This window comes from Microsporum canis, genomic scaffold (assembly GCF_000151145.1).
Source record: "Microsporum canis CBS 113480 supercont1.4 genomic scaffold, whole genome shotgun sequence".
In the NCBI taxonomy this organism is placed as follows: domain Eukaryota; kingdom Fungi; phylum Ascomycota; class Eurotiomycetes; order Onygenales; family Arthrodermataceae; genus Microsporum; species Microsporum canis.
In genome coordinates, this window is record NW_003299166.1 from 73,778 (window position 1) to 92,426 (window position 18,649).

Here is an 18,649-nt window from a genome sequence, read left to right on the forward strand (position 1 = left end):
CTAACGCTGAAGACGAACGCTGGGACATGCTCATAATGGGTAGGAGGCCATGCCTACCACGTTCTTTGATAGCGTACTGATATTCTATAACTAGTTTCGGTCCTGGACAGATTACGTGATGAGCTAAGGAGCATCATCCATGGCCACTTGGATGAGAAAGTGAAGCTGTCGGAACTTGAGTTTCAACCGGGGTAGATTCGGTTTAAAACCAGCCACGCGGATTTTGCAATAAAATTATCACCGTGCTGCGATACGATGGGTTCTACACAGGAAATCAAATCTTCACGGGGCACTATGGCTCACGAACATGCCCGCAAGCTCATGGCATATATGTACCCCATGTGTATGTTGGTTTCTTCACCTACACGATACTCTTCTCGTGTGCTTGCTCCCCCAACTGCCCCCGCCTCTGCCTAAGCCTCCTCCGCTGTGGTTTGTTGTTCTCAGGCGTTATCCACACAGGGGCGGATAGCATTTCTTCTACTACTCTGTTAGTCCCGTTCATAGGTCAACTTCATCTAGTGCGTACCAGCTCATCCTCTTGTAGTGGGCTTTGAACGTGGCTTCCATGTACGAACTGCGCGATATAGGTCTTGCCTTCTTCGTGAATCGCCAGATGAACGTCCGCTCGACACACACGACGATAGTCTTCTAACATGTCTATTATTGTTCCCTTCCGCCGATAGCGCTCCTGCATGAAGCTTTTACGCTCAGTCCACGCCTTGACAGCTCGCTTCCGGTTCGGGTCTTTCATAATTATCTGGCTTGCGCATAGCCGAGGTCTGGAGGATAAAGGCGATGTGGCGGGTCTGTCTAATATATACATGTATAGTTAAACATGTAATCCTGCTAAGAGTGAATACTCCCGCGCGGTTAAAAAAACCCCTCTCAAGATTTATGGTAGTTGTCTTTTGATTGGCTCGGCGATGAGTCCGGTCGCCCAAGCTTTTGCCCAGAAGCTTGACACATTAGTTCTTTTAATCCGAAAAGGTACCGAGTTAAAAGTTATTGTTAGATACACATGTTCATTGTTACCAGAAGTCCGCTAATCGCTATAGAAAGACAGAGCAGTGGCCCTCCAAATACAAAACGTGGCGCTGCTAGACAATACAGAATGCTGTGTGGTTGGGTCTTCCGCCACAACCCACTCAATTCACAAACTCATTGCCCTGACTGGTCGCTGGGTGTATACCTATGGCCTCTGGCTGTACATAGAGGAGAAATTTGGAGATGCGCACAGCTTGCGGACAGGGTGAATAGCACAGCCATCTCGCCGAATGCAAAGTTTGGCACCCTTAGGGACCGCACCTTGAAGGGGTAACTTGGTGACCTCAGTGCAACCGGCCTTGCAGCAAATAGGAGTACGAAGTCGCGAGGCGCACCGGGAAGATGGGCCCGAAACTTAATTTCAACATCCAAGCGTCAACTATGTAGTTGGTTAACTACTAAGTTTGACACACGCCTCCGCCGATAAATGAACGCTACCCAGTCGCTCGGTGTACACCTGCGAAAGCGTCCGAAATGGCATGTGGGTTCGTTTAGCCTACAAACTCGATCAACCTCCTGCTTTCATGGACCGGATAACTGCTGCATTTAAGGGTGAAGTCGCGCGACTCAGTTGGATACACCTCCATTCTCCTTTGTTCTTTCCCAACAGCCAACCCTGGCTACTGTCGACTTCTGTGTAACTACGCGGATAGCTGCAACGATAGGCCTCCACCACCACCGCAGATCAGCCAGGTCCGTTCGCTGAGTATCACTTGCGCTCTCGCCTTCATATTTCGTCTTATAGCCACTCTGCGCCCGGTTGCATGTCTTCTGCAAAGAGAGGCCTGCTCACGCCCAACAGAGGCACACCGTTCAGTTGTTCGAATCTACAGTTCAACAGGAAGGCCATTTCGCCGAGCGATAAAGTGCGGGGTCTCTGGCATATGCTTCGCGAAAAAGCTAGCGCTGACAGGACGAGCGCACGTCCAGGAGCAGAGAGTGGCCCGGCAGAATGTGTGACTGTTGTGAGGCTTACGACCACAAGTGCTCTGAACTCTGGACAGTGCGGAGCCCATGCGAAGTCGACATGGACTCCCAGAAGTGCACAGGCGATTCAGTTGGTGGATTTTCTTTCTCAGGCCACGACAAGGGCCTCCTGCCACCTCCGGAGGCAGTAGGGCACACTCCGATCACAAGCATTCCTTCCTCGGCATTATTCGAAAATCTTAGGAATGTCAGCTGGTCCAACGTAAAACGCCACACCCCGGTCTTCGTCTGCCTTTAGCCCTGAAACGATCTTTCAGAACGGTATCTTTCACCAGCGTTTCCGACTGCCGATCTCCTCGATCTTTCGATAAACCGATCTATACGTTTGAGGAGCTTGTCGATATCCATACGCCATGTGTTCGATACGGATATTACTGGAAGGTGTTCATGACCCTCCTCGAGACGGATGAGGTGCTGCTCATTAACCCCTCACACTCTTTCGACGCTCATTCACTCGGCGCTGGCGTGTCCAGCGTCATGTTCGAGAGCGCCCAGCTGGTTTGGCTGTGCCCTGGAGTTGGTCTGAAACGACTTTGCCAAAGGCTCTCGGGCACCACGCGGATGATACTTGACCTGGCGGGAACGGATTCGCCCTCGGAGGAGCGAGAGTCCTCGCAGCCTCGATAGACCTCCGCGTCAGGCAGATTCTTGGCACTCCTATGCCTTCCGGGATGTCTGACAACGGTACCCTGGCGCCCGCATCCAGTATCAGACCCTTATTCTAGAATCCCAATGTTTGGTGAAAGTTTGCCCCGGGCGCGGTCCGACGTGCCAAAAATTGGGCGTTGGCCAAGGCGGGTCGAATCCAGCATATAGGACGCTTCAGCGGCAAGAAAGATCTTCGCTTTCTGCGGGAACGGCGGGTAAGCCATAGCTATTTGTCTAAGAGGTTCATGGAGACTGCTAATCGCTGTTGCAGTTGCCTCCCCCGATCACAATTCCCACTCGTATTGTAATGGAGGAATCCGGAGCTAACATGATTTAACAGGCTCGTATGCAGTAACAAGTTAGTCATCTGTCAAACTCTGCCATTCGGCCAAACAGGCGAGCCCGCTAATTGGTGGCAGAGCTAGTGGTTATTTATTTATCTTTGGCATCATCCCTTGGTAGGGAGAAGAAATCTGTCAAATCATGTAGCTTAGTCAGCTTCCATCCGTAACGTACTTCACCACTAGATGACCATCACTACTAGATGACCATCACTACTAGATGACCACCTAATCAAAAATTTTTAGAAAGTAAAAAGTAAAGTAAAATACTAGATATCTAATAATAAAAATATTATATAAATAGAGAAAAATTTATAGATTAAGAATATATATATATTATATATATATTATAATATTATAATATACTAGGTAAGTCGAAAGCTTTGGCTTCCTCCTATAGCTAGCAGAGCTATCTATATACTAACGGAGCGAAGGAATCTCACGAGAAATAATATATACTAAGACCTTAGAATATTACTAATCCACCTGCGACGTCCAATAACTCGCCCTGTAATAGATAGTATCAGCGTATCACCAAGCTTCCTTTACTCGGCCTTTTTCTTACAGGGCGGTGACGACTTACCAGCCGACGTGGGCGTTCGATACATATCGCCGAGACCACGCTTAAGTAAGCAGGGAGCTCCCTCTACGGACGACCTCTCTTCTCCTGTCCTTCTCTCCTTACAAGTTTTCTCCTTGTTATCGTATACTGCTTAGTTAGTTGCATAGACTTACATTTGGCTGTTAACAATATTCGACATGTATAACTGTAGTCACTGTAGAGAGTGTTGTATGCATGGCGTGTGTACCCAGAGTGTGTCTGGCAATGGCCTCCAGGATATCTAGATATGAACTTGGGTCACTGTAGTAAGCGTCCAGGCCGCAGGAAGGGAGATGACGGTAAACACCGCGCAATGCATCGAAATAAACATTCTGGTAATGGCCTCCAGGAACACCAATATCAGGACTTGCAAGGCCTCTTCAAACCTAAGAAAAACAACCTCTCTGCTCGCACAAATCAGACTGATATCACACCTGCAAGCGCTGCACATCCGCCATTCCTCGATATAACTTGAGTAAGTCTTCTCTATATGCATTTCCAACGTGATATTGGCCTGATAACGCGAAAAAAAACATAAAAACGGACTGCTAACGAGCGTTGTGGTGTTTTTTAGCCTGTTCTGCTGTTTTTGTTGTGAGCACACAGTGAGATATGGAGCAATCGGTGAGTGGAGGTCATCGCCAGACACCCCCTGATATATACAATGCACGGAGTATACGCAGAGACGTCTCTGCGTGGATGCCATCACCAGACACCCCCTGATATGTCCATTGTCCATTGTACAGGGCGAATATATCACTCGATATATTCTCGATGTGCACAATCATTCGGCAATGTTGTATATACTAACATGTTATAGTCAACATTCACACCAGTCAACCCATCCCATATAGACCCTGCTCTCTTCGCGGCTGATATGGACGCAGCCGATTATGACAGCGACGGGGAACTGACAGACCTCTCAGGGGTTGATGTGGATGATAATATTTTCGACAACGAAGGGGACGAAGACAATGAATCAGGTTAGTGATGCCATCACCAGACCTGTCGATATTTATATTAATACGGGGTATAGGCACCATCACCATACTTCCGAAACTACACCTAATGGCCGAATGTGGCATCGACACTCATGAATCATTGGTAAGCTTCTTGCGTGGACCGACGATCCTTCCGGCCTGGCGCGACCTATATCTCGAACACATTCTTCCCTTGCAAAAGGGGGCCAAGGCGACGGGCAGACCAAGGCCAAGAGGCCCTAGCCTGAAGGATGTTCAGACTGCCATCATCTTGGGGGAACGTGACGGCCAGATGAGATACTCGAACCCTGACAAGACCGGATGGACCGCTGTGGATCACATTGCCCTCTTCTTGCACCGCACACGTAACCTGACCGTCAACCATCGTGACGGAATCTTCTTTGGTAAGAGCCTGTCCGCGACTCAACTGGACAGATATCTTTGGTCGTTCTTTACACTGCTCTCAGGGGAGCATGTCCCCTCTCGCCTTCACAGAAAGAGAGGGGGTGGTATTGCCCTTGTCGGTGACCTGGCAGCAGAGGCGGCCACTGCGGTAGAGGAGAACTCGACCGCCGTCAGAGACAGCACTCCCACCACCTCTCTCCCGACCGCCTCCCTCCCAACCACCTCACTCCCGACGACACCACTCGCACCCCCCATGTCCCCATCCCCTCGACCACCCGTGATGAAGACGAAGAAGCGGAAGGCAACGCCAGTGCCATCAACTCCGTCCAAGAAACAAGTCACGGACATAGCAGCAACGCAGGATGTTGACATGACAGACACTCCGACAGCCACCCCAACCCCCTCCCAGCGATGGAGGGACGAAATTCTCACTCCCAGCCGCCGCAACGCCCTCCTTGCCTCTGAACGCAGGGATATGAACAATCCATACTGGAAGATGCGCCTTCTCAGGTCAGCACTCCATCTCGCCACCCCCATTGATCCCCGGCCATCGGATGAAGACGCCATGCAGGACGTCGACGTCGACTTCAACGATACGCCCACAGCCTCCCAGCAGCCATCTCAAGGCACGCAGGCCTTTGATAACACCCAATACTTGACAGCAGAGAGTATTGATTGGCAGCTTGAGATGGCTTCGGACAGCCAGACCCCCGTCACGATTATGCCAACAGACTATTCGATCAGGCAATTTGAGGTCCAACAACAGTGGCTGGACAATCTTAACTACCAGCGCGAGAACGTGAAAGAGGCCTGCGGCTTTCTCAATATCCCAGTTACAACAATCCCGCGAATGTGGGGCATGCGGTCCGGCTTCACATTTAAATTCTGGCAGCCGGTGGCCATATGGGCCCTGTGGCGCTTCCGAATGGAGAAGCATCTCAACGGCGCCATCCTGGCCGATCTTGTGGGCCTAGGCAAGACCTGGGTCGTGATCGGATATCTTCTGCATGTACGTACCACACAGGCCCAGTCTGTGGATGGCATCACCAGACCACCCCTTACCTTATATATGTACTGACTGGTATGCAGAGACTCTTCACCATTGTCAACACCCCTCGTCCACGCCCGCTGTGCAAGCCTGTCCTCATCATCGTACCCCCCACACTTGTCTCGCAATGGGAGGCCGAGATCCAGCGCATCACACCGAAATTCCGTGTCGTCGTGTACTATGGTGATTCCCGCGCAGAGAACCATGGCGTGAAGGGCCGCCTCGAGGCCGATATGCCGATGTTCGACGGCGGCGATAAATGCGCAGATATCATCGTTCTTAGCAGCTATCAGTCCTTCAACGCTCGTCATGGCTCAGCGGAGAAGGCGGACTGGCTAAGAGAGCACCCCAACGCCAGATTCACCGACCGACGTTCATGGCGATACGATCTCTCAGGCCTCTTTGGCGATGTCATCCTGGATGAGGCTCATACCATTAAGAATCTCACAGCCCAGACAACCCACACCATCCTCTCGCTAAAGGCAGATTTCTACCTATGCCTCACAGCAACACCCCTCTTTAACTCCTTGCTCGACTTCCAAGGGTTCCAACAGTTCATCTTCACTCAAGACGCCGACTCTTCCTGGGATGGTGTCCCGGAAGACACTAATCCGTTCGAACAGCACGACTATAAACATCTCATCATGACCCCCCGTGCTATGGATTCATTTGTTTGGCACAAGGACGTATCCAGCAGCACGGCAGGCGCACGACTGGCCAAGGTGTGGGAGAAGTGCCTTGTGCGCCGTACCCTTACCTCTCGAATCCCCTTCAACACCGGCGCCGTCATCGGTGAAGATATCCCCGCGACACAACATAAAGTCGTCACTGCTGCCTTCTCCGACGCCGAACAGACTCGTTATGATGCCATCACCAAGCCCCTTTATCGAAAGCTGATGCGCAAGCTGCCCAACGGTAAGCTCGTGTGGAACATGGCCAAGTACCGCCAGCTAGCCCTGCTTACTTCCTGGCTTGACTTCGAGTACGTGCACAACACCATAAAGAGCAACAATATGCCCGCCGCCGTCCGCTACGCCAACGCCAAAAGGCTCCTGCCAAAGTGGCTCACCCTGATCGCCACCAAGACCCAGGCAGAGTGCGACGTGGAGGGCATGTCCGAAGAGGAGCAGCTGGCGGCGATCCTAAGAACATCCCCCCGCCTCCGTGCCATGCTCCCTATTATCGCGGAAGAGATCCTCCTATACAACGAAAAAAGCATGGTGTGGACCCTCTTCCCGGCGCAGCAGGTGCTCATCACAGCCGCCCTCCGCCTTCTCAACATCGACAGCCGTGTATACCATGCCGCCCTGACGACGAAGGAGAGGGCCGAACTGGTCCGAGAATTCTGCACATCTTCTACATCTGCAATGGTTCTCGTCTGCTCTTACTCTGTCAACTCCGCCGGCATGAACCTCCAGGCTAAGTGTCGCAACATCCATCTTTTTGACGCGGCCATGTCTGAGGCCATCACCCGACAAGCTATTGGCCGTTGTGCCCGCCTCGGGCAAACTCGCATTGTGAAGGTGTACGAGTATCGTGTGCCACGCTCCTTTAACATCCGGCAGGTGACCAACAACGTCCAAAAGGCCATCCCCGGCATGATCGCGGAGCTGAACAGAGGTATCTTCACCGTCGAAGGGAATGATGACGGGGATGTCGATCTCGGGCAGTGGGCTATCAACAGAGAGAGCGGGGAGTTCGTTAAGGTAACCGAGGGTGATGAATTGGGCCCGGGCTTCTTTGTCATTCCTCCAAACAAGCTGGTTAGGTACATGATGTCGGCCATGAAGGGGGAGCTCGCAGACATCGATGTGGAGGAAGGGGAAGAGTCCCATTAGTTAGCTTTTGAACATTGAAATAGTCTAGCAATTGAATTCAGTGATGCAGTCTTACAGTACATTTCCCAATCAATATATTGCTAGGCCGTGGATGCCATCACCAGACAGCCTTAGACGTCTATGTAGCTAAGTAACTGGCGGCCACGTTCAACTTCGTCGGCTACACGCTTTATCCAGAAGGTCCCTCTACCGGAAGAGAATACGGACATATCGAATTCTGTATCGAACATAATACCCGACAGAGACTTTACACGGGAAATAGATACGTACTTCAGGCCTGGGGCATATTCCGGGTAGTTGACGTCTATGACAGCCTTGTTCAGTGTCATCCCCTGGCTCTTGTGGATAGTAATAGCATAGGCAGGAGTTATGGCAAACTGACACCTCGAACACTGCTCTGCCATATATTTGAATTCGACTGTTGTGCGGAATATGGGCACAACTGGTCGGCCGTCATGGGGGTCAACGAACACGCCTGGGCCATCATATGCGTCAAGCTTGACGAGCACAACATACGGCATATTGGTCCTGACATCCGTGTCAGACTCCCATTGAATGTCGTACACGGTACCCAGTGCACCATTGACAACACCCTTCTCCACCCATATATTTCTGGTTAACATGACTCGGCAACCCCGGGAGATCGTTATCCGCTGGGCGAGGTTCTCAGCATCCTCGGTGGACACGTTGCGTCCAATGGAGTGCCCAAGATTCCTAGCTTTGACGCATAGAACAGGGTGCGGGTGGTCTTGGAGGATACGGTGGTTATATCTCCCAACGGCCTTCTTGGTGGCATATAGCCGTATGGCGCCATCAAAAGTGGCTACCTCCTCAGCGGACAGCCTGTGCTTACAGCGTGTGGTAAGAAGTTCCCAGTCCGCCCTTTCTAGTGAGCCGACGCGTAGATTCGCCAAGGCTGTACGGAACCTTGTTGCGACGTCGTTAGTTCCTCTCTGCCGCATAGCCTGATCAAGCCGTGCCGTCTTGTCTATAGCTAGATATCCACTGCGCCCGAACAACTTATCCTCACTAAGACGGCCCCTGCCGGAAACATCTTGAAAAAGAGCAACGTCCTTGACAGGAGGAAGCTGGTAAAAGTCACCAAACAGTAATATACTCCTGCCGCCAAATCTCTGATCATGGCACTCGGGGAAAAGCTCTCTAAGTCTGCGCTTAATATTGGCCATCATTGTTAAGCCAACCATGGACTTCTCGTCAATCACGACGTAACGGACATGTCGCACGGCGTCCTGAAGTGTAGCCAAGCTCCCAGTTGGTAGAGGGTTATAGCTAGACTTCATTGGAAGACGAAGTAGACTATGTAAGGTACGGCCGCCTATATTAAACGCAGCAACCCCCGTGGGAGCAGTTAAGGCAATAGGGCAGCGATCAGGATTGGCGCCCGGCAAGGAGTTGAAGTAATCAACAATGCAGTTAATAAGATATGATTTGCCGGTCCCTCCAGACCCATCGATGTTAACGCAAAGAGGCGGTTCATTACCATTTCGAATACACCGGCGATAGTGCGTAATAACATGGTCATAGATAAGCCGCTGTCCAGGGTTTAGTGTGTCGGGAGATATAGGGGTAGATATATCGCTGTTGGAACCATAGGCGTTGATCTGATCGCGCCACCATGTCGGGGGAATCTCCATTGTATTCGCGATATGAGTTGACCAGTCATACTCTATATCCATAGGACGCAGGACGAACCGTGGCTCTTCGTCGTTATTATCCGAATCCGCGTCGTCGGGTTCTACCTCCGCGCGTATCTGCCTCAGGGCCTGCCACGCCTCCAGGGGTTCGTTATCCAAAGGTTCTTCTTCCTCAGGCGGGTCAAATTGATCTTCGTCGGGCTCCTCTGTCTGCTCTAGGGTATCGAATTCGTGCTCGCCATGCGTAGCTCGACAGCGGGAAAAAGCCACTACCCACGTCATCTCGCTGCCATCCTCCGTCACGAGCAGGTCTGCCTCGCGTCTGTATGGATGATGTAGCAGCATCTTTACCCGACAGTACTTGCTGTAGTCGTCGTGAAGCGGATCTGGGCTATATCGTGGATAAAAGTTGATACACCTCGCCTTCGCCCTGGGCCGACGCCTCCACTGCCCTATGTGGTTATAGTGCCTGAGATAATCGAGTAATGTGATGTCCTCGCCCTCCTGTGGCCTAGATTGGTATTTCTCCCATGGGGTTCGCGTACGTCTGATTTCCCGCTCCGGTGTAATCTGGGCGACATCTGACGCTGCCCTCTCGGGAGCACACTGCAGTTTGATAACTTCACGGCTTGTCTGGACCAAGCCGTCACATAGGAATAGGTGGCAGACCTCCTGAGCGGACCAGTCCCGTTCACCTACTAAACTATTCAACATCTTCACTACAACAGTCCTCATCGCCGGTCCACGGCGGGAGTTCTCTATACCGCCACAGACGCTGGATGCGATCTGTGCGTAGGACGTGGACTTGTGCTCCTCCTTCGTACAGTACTTGGCGGCGTACTTCAACACCTGGGAGAGGCTTGTGGAAGGAGATAGGTCGGTATTAGCGCTCCAACCCATAAGGACCAGACCATTAAACTGCTGTAGTAGCTCATCATTCCGTTCGGGTGAAAACTCCCAGCACATGGCGCCTCCATTATCACGGGGGGTAACCGCGGCAACCGTCCTCAAAGGCCTGGGGAAACGGAACCGACATCTTAACTCTTTTGTCCTCTTGTCCTTCCGCAGACAATACGCCGGGCTGTGACGTGTATGTCTATTGACGCGATTGAGTAAGGCCGTTGCACGGTCAATAGTATTTCCCTAGTCACCGTACATTAGTATATATACGATATGGCCGGTCTGGTGATGGCATCCACAGACTGAGTATATGTTATATCGCTTCCGTTGCGGTGACCGCGGAAGGCGTGATGCCATCGCCAGACTACTTATAAGAGGATATATATCCTTACCTGCTGATGGATGGGTATTGAGCAAGGATGGCGCGCATCAGGCCGCCTATGGACATCAGGGTTGACTGCAGTGAGGTGTTGGGACCAATATTCGGCGAATTCCTGCCTAAATTCAGGAGTTGACATATTAGGATGAGGTGTATCCTCACACCATAAGAAACTGTGGATATGACCGCTACCACGTGACTGCCACTTATACCTGAACCAGTGGTCGATCACCTTGAACTTCGGCTTGAGCACACATTTAAAGAATGTATTGAAACGCTTCTCAAGGTATGCGGAGGCAATATGAGGATTATCTTGGAGGTTCTTATTCGCGATTCTTGACCTCTCAAGATCACTCCCCGCTTCCCTCCATTCACGATATCGAGGCATGTGGCGTTGTAAATCTTCCCATTGGACGTCAGCCGCGCTAAAGGTGACAAATAGGCAGTTCACACCGAGCCATCTCGCAATGGTCTCGAGTTTGTACCGCTCCCCGTTCCAGAACGGGCGGGTGCCCTTGATAGGCTCGGCACGTCTCATAATATGCCGAAGTAGTGTGGAGTTTTCCGTCTGTAGAAGTTCCTGCCTTATCTTATCCATTGTGAGATCCGCAGTGTCCCGGTTTTGCTTAATATACCAGTTCGCGGAACTAAACGTCTGTTCCCTCAGCATCTGGTTAAACACGATATAGCGGAATTCTGGGTGGCGAGCGAAACGTCCGTCCTTATACCGCAGCATATGGATAACCTATTTATAGAGTGTTACCTTTACCGGACGTCCTATACCAAAGTCGGCTATACCGTTGGGGAAAAGTGTAGGGAAGATGAGAGAGTACAGGCGGCGGGTGCCTGAGAAGTTTGACACAGGAGTTGGCCGAACGGATGGCATGGGTATCGACGGTAAAGGGGATGCGTCACGCTGTGTAGACTCGTTAATATGTCCAGCAAGAAGATCTGCATGTTCTCTCTCCGTGGCTCTTAGGTTCGGTACCACGCCTGAGGCTCTGGGGCCGCTATCGGGTTCAGCATCCGGGTCATTTATCGGGAGACTATCCTCTGCAGCCGTATCGTCGTCGGCAGGTTCCTCGGTGGAAAAAAGCTCATCTAGGATATCTGCGTCCTCAGGCAAGGCCTGCGCGTTCTCCTGGCTGATCTCAATGTCGCTATACCCTGGGTGGTTCCGTTTTAGGTAGTGTAACCACGTTTCAACGTAACGACGACGCACCCGTAAATCGACGGCAAGAGCCCTTCTCACATTCGTCTCAATAGGGTGGCCGGGAGGCATATGTGGTTTAACGATAATAATATTGAGATCAGACGGAAGCCGCGGTAAACGCGTCGCAATAGTCTGCACATTCTGCATAAAACACACTATATGACCTGTATACCGATACTGCTGACCACGCACGCGTCTGACCTGTATATGAAGATTTATACGCGCAATTAGTATCTCTTCAATAGGGGTTAACTTGGGCAAATTAGGCATAGGGAGAGGATCCATGAGGTTGGCCGCGGATAATGGTGCAATCTCATTCTTTTGTAATGCTCGATCACAGCTTGTACAGTAGCCACGGCAACTTAGCTTAAGATCGAACCATTTTTCATTGCAAGACTGACACTCTTGAGGGATAATATTATCTAGCCCCTGGTAGAAGTCTTTTATCCAACCCCAGTCCTCGTCTGGAAGTATCCTCCCTGCCGAACTATTTGTTTGTTGTGATTCGCGTTCCATCGGAGTTGTTGCTTGAGCAAGCGGCGGAATAGGTGCTTTAGGAATAGTAGTATGACCCCCGATATTACCTCGACGAGGACGGCCTCTGCCACATCCCGAACCGCGTGGCCTACCTCTCCCTCTCCCTCTCCCTCTCCCAGTCGCGTGTGAAGTGGAGCCATTGTGATTATCTTGTTCTGTATCGGGGGAGGGTCTGTATAAGCTATCCGCAGATGAATCCGTAGTAGGCGTACTCCGCAAGCTCTGTATATTTGAGAGCTCGGCAAGGGGGGGTCTGGTGATGGCATCCACAGACTGGTCCTCATTAGATATATGATATATATAACTGGGGGGTACAGATTTCTCACTTACCTCTGGGCTAACTGTGGGAGAGCTCGGAATCGGGAGATATTGTGATGGGTGAATAGGCGTGGGAAGAAGAACGTAAGGTAGTAAGATAGGCTGTGGTAATTGTTGGGGCTGTGGTAAAAGGGAGGGAAGGATTTGATACTGGGATGGATGGAAAGGGGGTGACACGAAAATATCGAAATTTCGATTAGGACTGATGCGAGGGCGTTTCCGAGTCCTGGTTTGCTCTCGGCAATGCTGACATGTAGAATATATATCTGAAGAGAACGACTGTTGGTAACGGCTGCATACTGGCATACTGCATAAAAGAATTGGGAATTGGCCTGCATATATATGGTCCAAGGAACGATGAGGTGAGAACGCGGATAGGGGGAGACATATTGTATGTAAACAATGACTAAGCCGCCAAGGCACTACTTATGCAAGGTTGCAAGTATCCAATCAAATGCTCAGAATCCAACCAATCACGTAATTTACAGCAGACCCACAAATACGCACTTTCGACCCCTTCTTGAACCCACTTTTTGGAATACAATATACTTCGCTTCGCTCCGTAAATTAATATATATATTCTTTTAATACTAGGTCAAAAGCCTAAGCTTTCTCCTATAGCTAGCAGAGCTATCTATAAGTAATGGAGCGAATGTATTCAATATCGATGTTCAAAAAAGATCACGTGACCTGATGACTAAGATGATGACTAAGCACCCATCCAACATGTCGATGACTAAGCACCTATCCAACATGCCGATGATTCAACATGTCGATGACTCAGCATGATTCAACATGTCGATGACTAAGCACCCATCCAACATGTCGATGACTAAGCATCCATTCAACATGCCGATGACTCAGCATTCATTCAACATGTCGATGACTCAGCACCCATTCAACATGTTGCTGACTCAGCATTACTATTCAAATATTTTGATGGGGTAAGATGACTAAGCTGCCAAGCCACTACTTATGCAAGGTTACAAGTATCCAATCAAATGCTCAGAATTCAACCAATCACGTAATTTACAGCAGACCCACAAATACGCACATTTGACCCCTTCTATATATCCACTTTTTGGAATACAATATACTTCGCTTCGCTCCGTAAATTATATCTTTATTAAGGAATATTTTAGAATTAAAATTATATATTTTTTATATTTTTATCTTTTATCTAGTATATTTTAAGTTTATTTTATATTTTTTTGATTAAGTGGTCATCTAGTGGTAATGGTCATCTAGTGGTGGAGTACGTTATTTGGAGCTCGAAATCTCTGCATGTACATACAACGAGCAAGCTCTCTAATACATTCAATTACATCGGTTATATCGCCTTAAAACACGTTTAACCAATCATATGCCCCCTTTTTGCTGCTCCGATTTGACATATATTTACACCATTTGCACCACCTCAATAGACACCAGCAAATTTCTTTGTTTTTCAGTCTCGTTCAGCGACTACCAGCCTAGAAAATAGCAGTCTTCTTGGCAAACATTGAATATCCTGACGGGATATTATTCTAGCAGCAAAATGTATATTTCGATTTCCTAACTACAAGCTATACGCGGCTGTCTTCAAGGAGGCTAAATATTTCTACTGCCTGTTGCTTGTACGCAGTTGGAGGAGCCTTATATTTTGTGTTGCGATTTTTACTACACCAGGCACGTGGATAGTAAGAATTATAAATAAAACCTCAATGCTATTGAGGCAATGACTTACAAATTTTTGGTCGATAGAGCTCAGTTGAATGCTTTTCAATCATAAGTAGCAGGCAGAGAAGCCATTTGAAATCCCTTCATGATTGTAGGAATGCCACATCCCTCGGCTGCGTTCAGTGAACTTTAATTGGCTAGTTATGCTTAGCGCAGGCTAGTATCAAGTTCAATGAGCGGGGTAAAGCGAAGTACGTCATGTGCCTAGATAACTTAGCCGCCCTTTGCTTTCCTGTTTCTTCTTTCATCAATGTGAATTTATCGTTTATGATTCTCAAATTATGGCGACACCCAGGCGTAACGGGAAATTGTCGTCATGTGAACCATGTCGTATATCTAAACTCCGATGTGATCATTCTTCCCCGGTGTGTAGTCGATGCATTGCACGTTGTCAAGAAGACCAATGTATCTACCACCCTGCTCCTCTCACTAGAAGTCAAAAGCCAAGTGGACTGGCAAAAAGGGGTTTAAGAGTGGTCCCGGATAACCATACTAAGGCGACGGTGCCCCATCAGCTTTATGACTGGATATACTTAACGCCTTCCGTTCCTAGTCATGGATTTAGATCGAACCAAATCACGAATGAAGACAATGGACTTTTCGAGCATTCACTGGATCTTGGACTTCCGTCTAGCTCCTCATCTGCCTTGATCACTACGATATCTGATAAGAGACGGATAGAAATAGGGGCACAAATTCTGTCGTTGCTAGACAATCTTTCCTTTTATGGAGATGTGCTCGAGAGGCGTTTCACTCTCTTTGAGGGATGGCTATTTGGCCCGCAAATTACACGCGAGACTTTACAAAGGCTGAAATTTTCTTATAATGATGCTATCCGAGGTTCAAGGCCTGATAACACACATGCCCATCTATTGGAGTGGTCAAAAACCATATTTCGAAACACAGCTACACCCATAAAGACCTACCCAGAAATGGAATTTCCGGAGTATGTTTCGATCATAGCACCGAGATGGGAAACAATTGGACTCATCTTTGCCTTACTGGGCACTGCAACTTACCACATTCAACTCGATGACACAGTGCTCCAAGATGACGAATCGCTGGAGAAACGCAAACAAGATCTGCGGGCTACAGCGGTAGCAGTTAGTGATATGTGTCTACAGTTTTGTAACACTGTAGCTGCAATTAGTGATCCCCTCTGCTGGGCAACAATGCAGCATACTTCTTTTATGGTAGAGATGCATGGCTCCACCGGTGAGTGTCCCGTATAATCTTCTGCATAGCCTGCAACTCATAGCCTCGAAGACCACAGAACATGGCAACGATTAGGAGACGTGACGACGTTGGTATTTGCCCTTGGTCTTCACCGTCGTGAACTCGACGAGCAAGCCCCATTCTTCCTTACTGAAATCCGCAAGAGAGCAATGATTGCAGCATATTCCATGGATAAAATGCTAGCAACCTTTCTGAAGCGGCCGCCTCGGATTTGCCGGCAATATTGCCACTTCCATACACCCCTACACATTCACTGGCAGGATCTATTAGGTGATGCATCTATTCGGGATGCTGCAATCAAGCGGCTCGACACTAATGGCTGGGATAGTCGTGGAGACCTCGAAAGTGCAAAACCCCGAGTCTCTATGCTTGTAAGTATCATTCGAGAGATGATTCTAGAGATTTCTTTCAGCCATGAGGTGGATAATTTAGAGTATAAAGTCGAGTCAGTTTTCACTTTTTCACTTCGAGCTTTCCGTATAGTCTGACCTTCGTTGATCGTACAGAGAGATCCGTCACGAATCTAACCAAATGCGCCTCAGCCTGCCACCTTTCCTACAATGGTCGCCAGCCAATAAAAACCCATTAGCAACCTCTCTGCATCTCGAGTTTCTGTATCAGAATTTCCTTCTATATCAGACACTCACAAAACGCACGGGAAGCATATCCAACTCGCTAACAGATACTGCACATCAAATCCTGACTCTGGTCCTGGATACAGTCTCTAAGCAAACTCAGACAGGGACTGTTAATCATTTCACTATATATGATGTTAGTGGCTCTCACAAAAACTGAAAACACATTTCTGTAATTTTGCTTACCCCTGCTCCCCTAGCTATGCTACATCGGTTTGCCGGCCGCTGGAGTTTTGTCAAAAGAGCTACTCCGCTGCTCACAAGAACCCACACGCATATCGATGAGAGAAACATCCCTCCTCCGCTCAGAAATTATTCAGCGACTCAGCGTCTTCGCTGCGCAAATAGAAACCTTTTTTCCGAATAGAGAAGGTGACTATGATACGTGTATGAAAGGGCGTGTTTTCATTCGACAGGTTCTCGACGCTGTCCTCATACCTAGCACAGCAGCCACTTGTGCCCCTGAGCATGAAGTCACTAGAGAAGACGAAGATGCCTTAGCAGTGGGGCACAATGCTGGCGACATAGATTTTTTGGGTCTGATGGAGGATTTTGACTGGGAGCAAGAAATACACCCATTTCTTAGTTAAACTGGTTCAACGCACCTATGGTTAGCTAAAACATAGACCTACCGTTTTAATAATTGGAAATATCAAATTGAACAGTTCATCATTGCTGTTTGCACCTATAAAACTGCCTTTGTCCGCGATCAATAGCTCCCCAAGAAAGGCGACAGGAAGCTCAGTATGCCTACTTCGCCAAATCTCTTCCTACAGCCTGAGACCAGGAAGATCACAGAAGACCAGCTTATCGTTGAGGTATAGGGAATATATACTGGACTAGTTGTGAAGGAGAAGTGCATTGAAATCGAGATGAAGCAGCTTAATAACCGGTCAGTTCTGAGTAATGAACAGTGGGAAGTTCTAATTGCTATTCACAAGACCCTGCTCCGTCTGCATCATGATTCTGCTCCATAGAAGCTAAGAAATCTAGCTACAGCTTACGGTATGCCAGTGAGGATGTGAAAACATGGAGTCCATTCTTTCTTAAAACTGCTACAACATCGACTACTGGGCTCTCTAAAGCACATGGTCTCTTTAACCTACATCTCCTACTCAATAATGACATTGGCAAGACGAACAGGGGTATAAATGGAACCACTACACCGTTATTCACAAGTTAATCGCCCGTTCCCCACCACAACCAACTGCTCCGATAGCATGCTAGTTGACGTGCCGATCTTATGTATTGCCGATGGGGCAACAGGCTCCGATGATGATTCTTGGCGGGTTAATGGGCGAGATAGGAGTTAATTCGTTTCTTGTGACGCGATGATTTAATATGTAACGTGACTCACCACTAAATGCCCACCACCACTAAATGCCCGCCTAATCTCAACGCTCAACTCGTTCGATCAAGCTGTAAATATCGATATATCTCAACGCAACGTAAGTAACAAAGTAAATAAATTATTAAATAACGATAGTAGAGTTCTAAATTACATAGAAAATAGTATGGTTAAGAAAATAAACGAGTGTTGGGCTTGATATTTCGCCCCGCACGACTTGTGCTGGGTTGGGATACAAAAAAGGGTACATGAGGAACAGGATCAACAAAAGCAGCTTTCCGAGGTGATTTTGCCTTATTTCCTAATCGGGAAGGTGAAATAGGCCTTGAAGCGTTGATTTGGGCCTTTTCGGCCTTCTTAGCCAGTCGCTGGGCTTCCTGTTCACCGGCCTTACGCTGCCGTTCAATCGTAGCTTGTTCGCGCCGAGCAGCAGCCTCTATCTTTGCCTTCTCCCGGGCCTCTTTTTGCAATTGCTGCTTTGCAAGCCTTTGAGCCTTCTTCTCTGCAGCTTCCTGAGCTTTAATGTCCTTTTGAATCGTACGTTGAAGCTTTAATTCTTCTGCTTGAGCAATTTTGTCCTGTTTTTTGGCCTCTTCTTCCGCTATTCGATCTCTTGCTTGTTGTACCTTCGAAGGGGAAAAAAATTGAGCCTGGCCAGCATATTCCTTATCGAATAAGCCTATGCCTTTACCTCTCCTCTTTTGTGTTCGTTTAAGCCGTAGAGCATTCGTAAGAGCCTCATTTTCATGTAATAAGAGCTCCCTATCAATAACAAGCCTCTCACTGGCGCGAATAAGTTGAGATACTTCAGTAT

General features: G+C 48.8%; 4 protein-coding genes across 4 annotated transcripts; 3 read left to right on the forward strand and 1 right to left on the reverse strand.

Annotated features, from left to right (window-relative positions):
- Positions 1-1,811: 1,811 nt before the first annotated feature.
- Positions 1,812-2,990, forward strand: MCYG_04004 (conserved hypothetical protein; the record flags this gene model as incomplete). Its single annotated transcript, XM_002846221.1, has 5 exons — positions 1,812-1,913; positions 1,961-2,161; positions 2,218-2,651; positions 2,679-2,842; positions 2,872-2,990. 5 exons carry the CDS (start codon positions 1,812-1,814, stop codon positions 2,988-2,990), a joined length of 1,020 nt encoding a protein of 339 aa, XP_002846267.1.
- A 1,702-nt stretch (positions 2,991-4,692) lies between these two features.
- MCYG_04005 (conserved hypothetical protein) lies at positions 4,693-7,895 on the forward strand (the record flags this gene model as incomplete). The annotated part of the gene is made up of 2 exons (XM_002846222.1): positions 4,693-6,018; positions 6,099-7,895. 2 exons carry the CDS (start codon positions 4,693-4,695, stop codon positions 7,893-7,895), a joined length of 3,123 nt encoding a protein of 1,040 aa, XP_002846268.1.
- Positions 7,896-8,005: 110 nt separating this feature from the next.
- On the reverse strand, positions 8,006-11,499 carry MCYG_04006 (ATP-dependent DNA helicase PIF1; the record flags this gene model as incomplete). The annotated part of the gene is made up of 2 exons (XM_002846223.1): positions 8,006-10,693; positions 10,843-11,499. 2 exons carry the CDS (start codon positions 11,497-11,499, stop codon positions 8,006-8,008), a joined length of 3,345 nt encoding a protein of 1,114 aa, XP_002846269.1.
- A 3,315-nt stretch (positions 11,500-14,814) lies between these two features.
- Positions 14,815-17,464, forward strand: MCYG_04007 (conserved hypothetical protein; the record flags this gene model as incomplete). The annotated part of the gene is made up of 7 exons (XM_002846224.1): positions 14,815-14,981; positions 15,182-15,831; positions 15,883-16,297; positions 16,359-16,623; positions 16,688-16,990; positions 17,204-17,305; positions 17,339-17,464. The coding sequence occupies 7 exons, from the start codon at positions 14,815-14,817 to the stop codon at positions 17,462-17,464; spliced, it is 2,028 nt and encodes a 675-aa protein (XP_002846270.1).
- Positions 17,465-18,649: the final 1,185 nt, after the last annotated feature.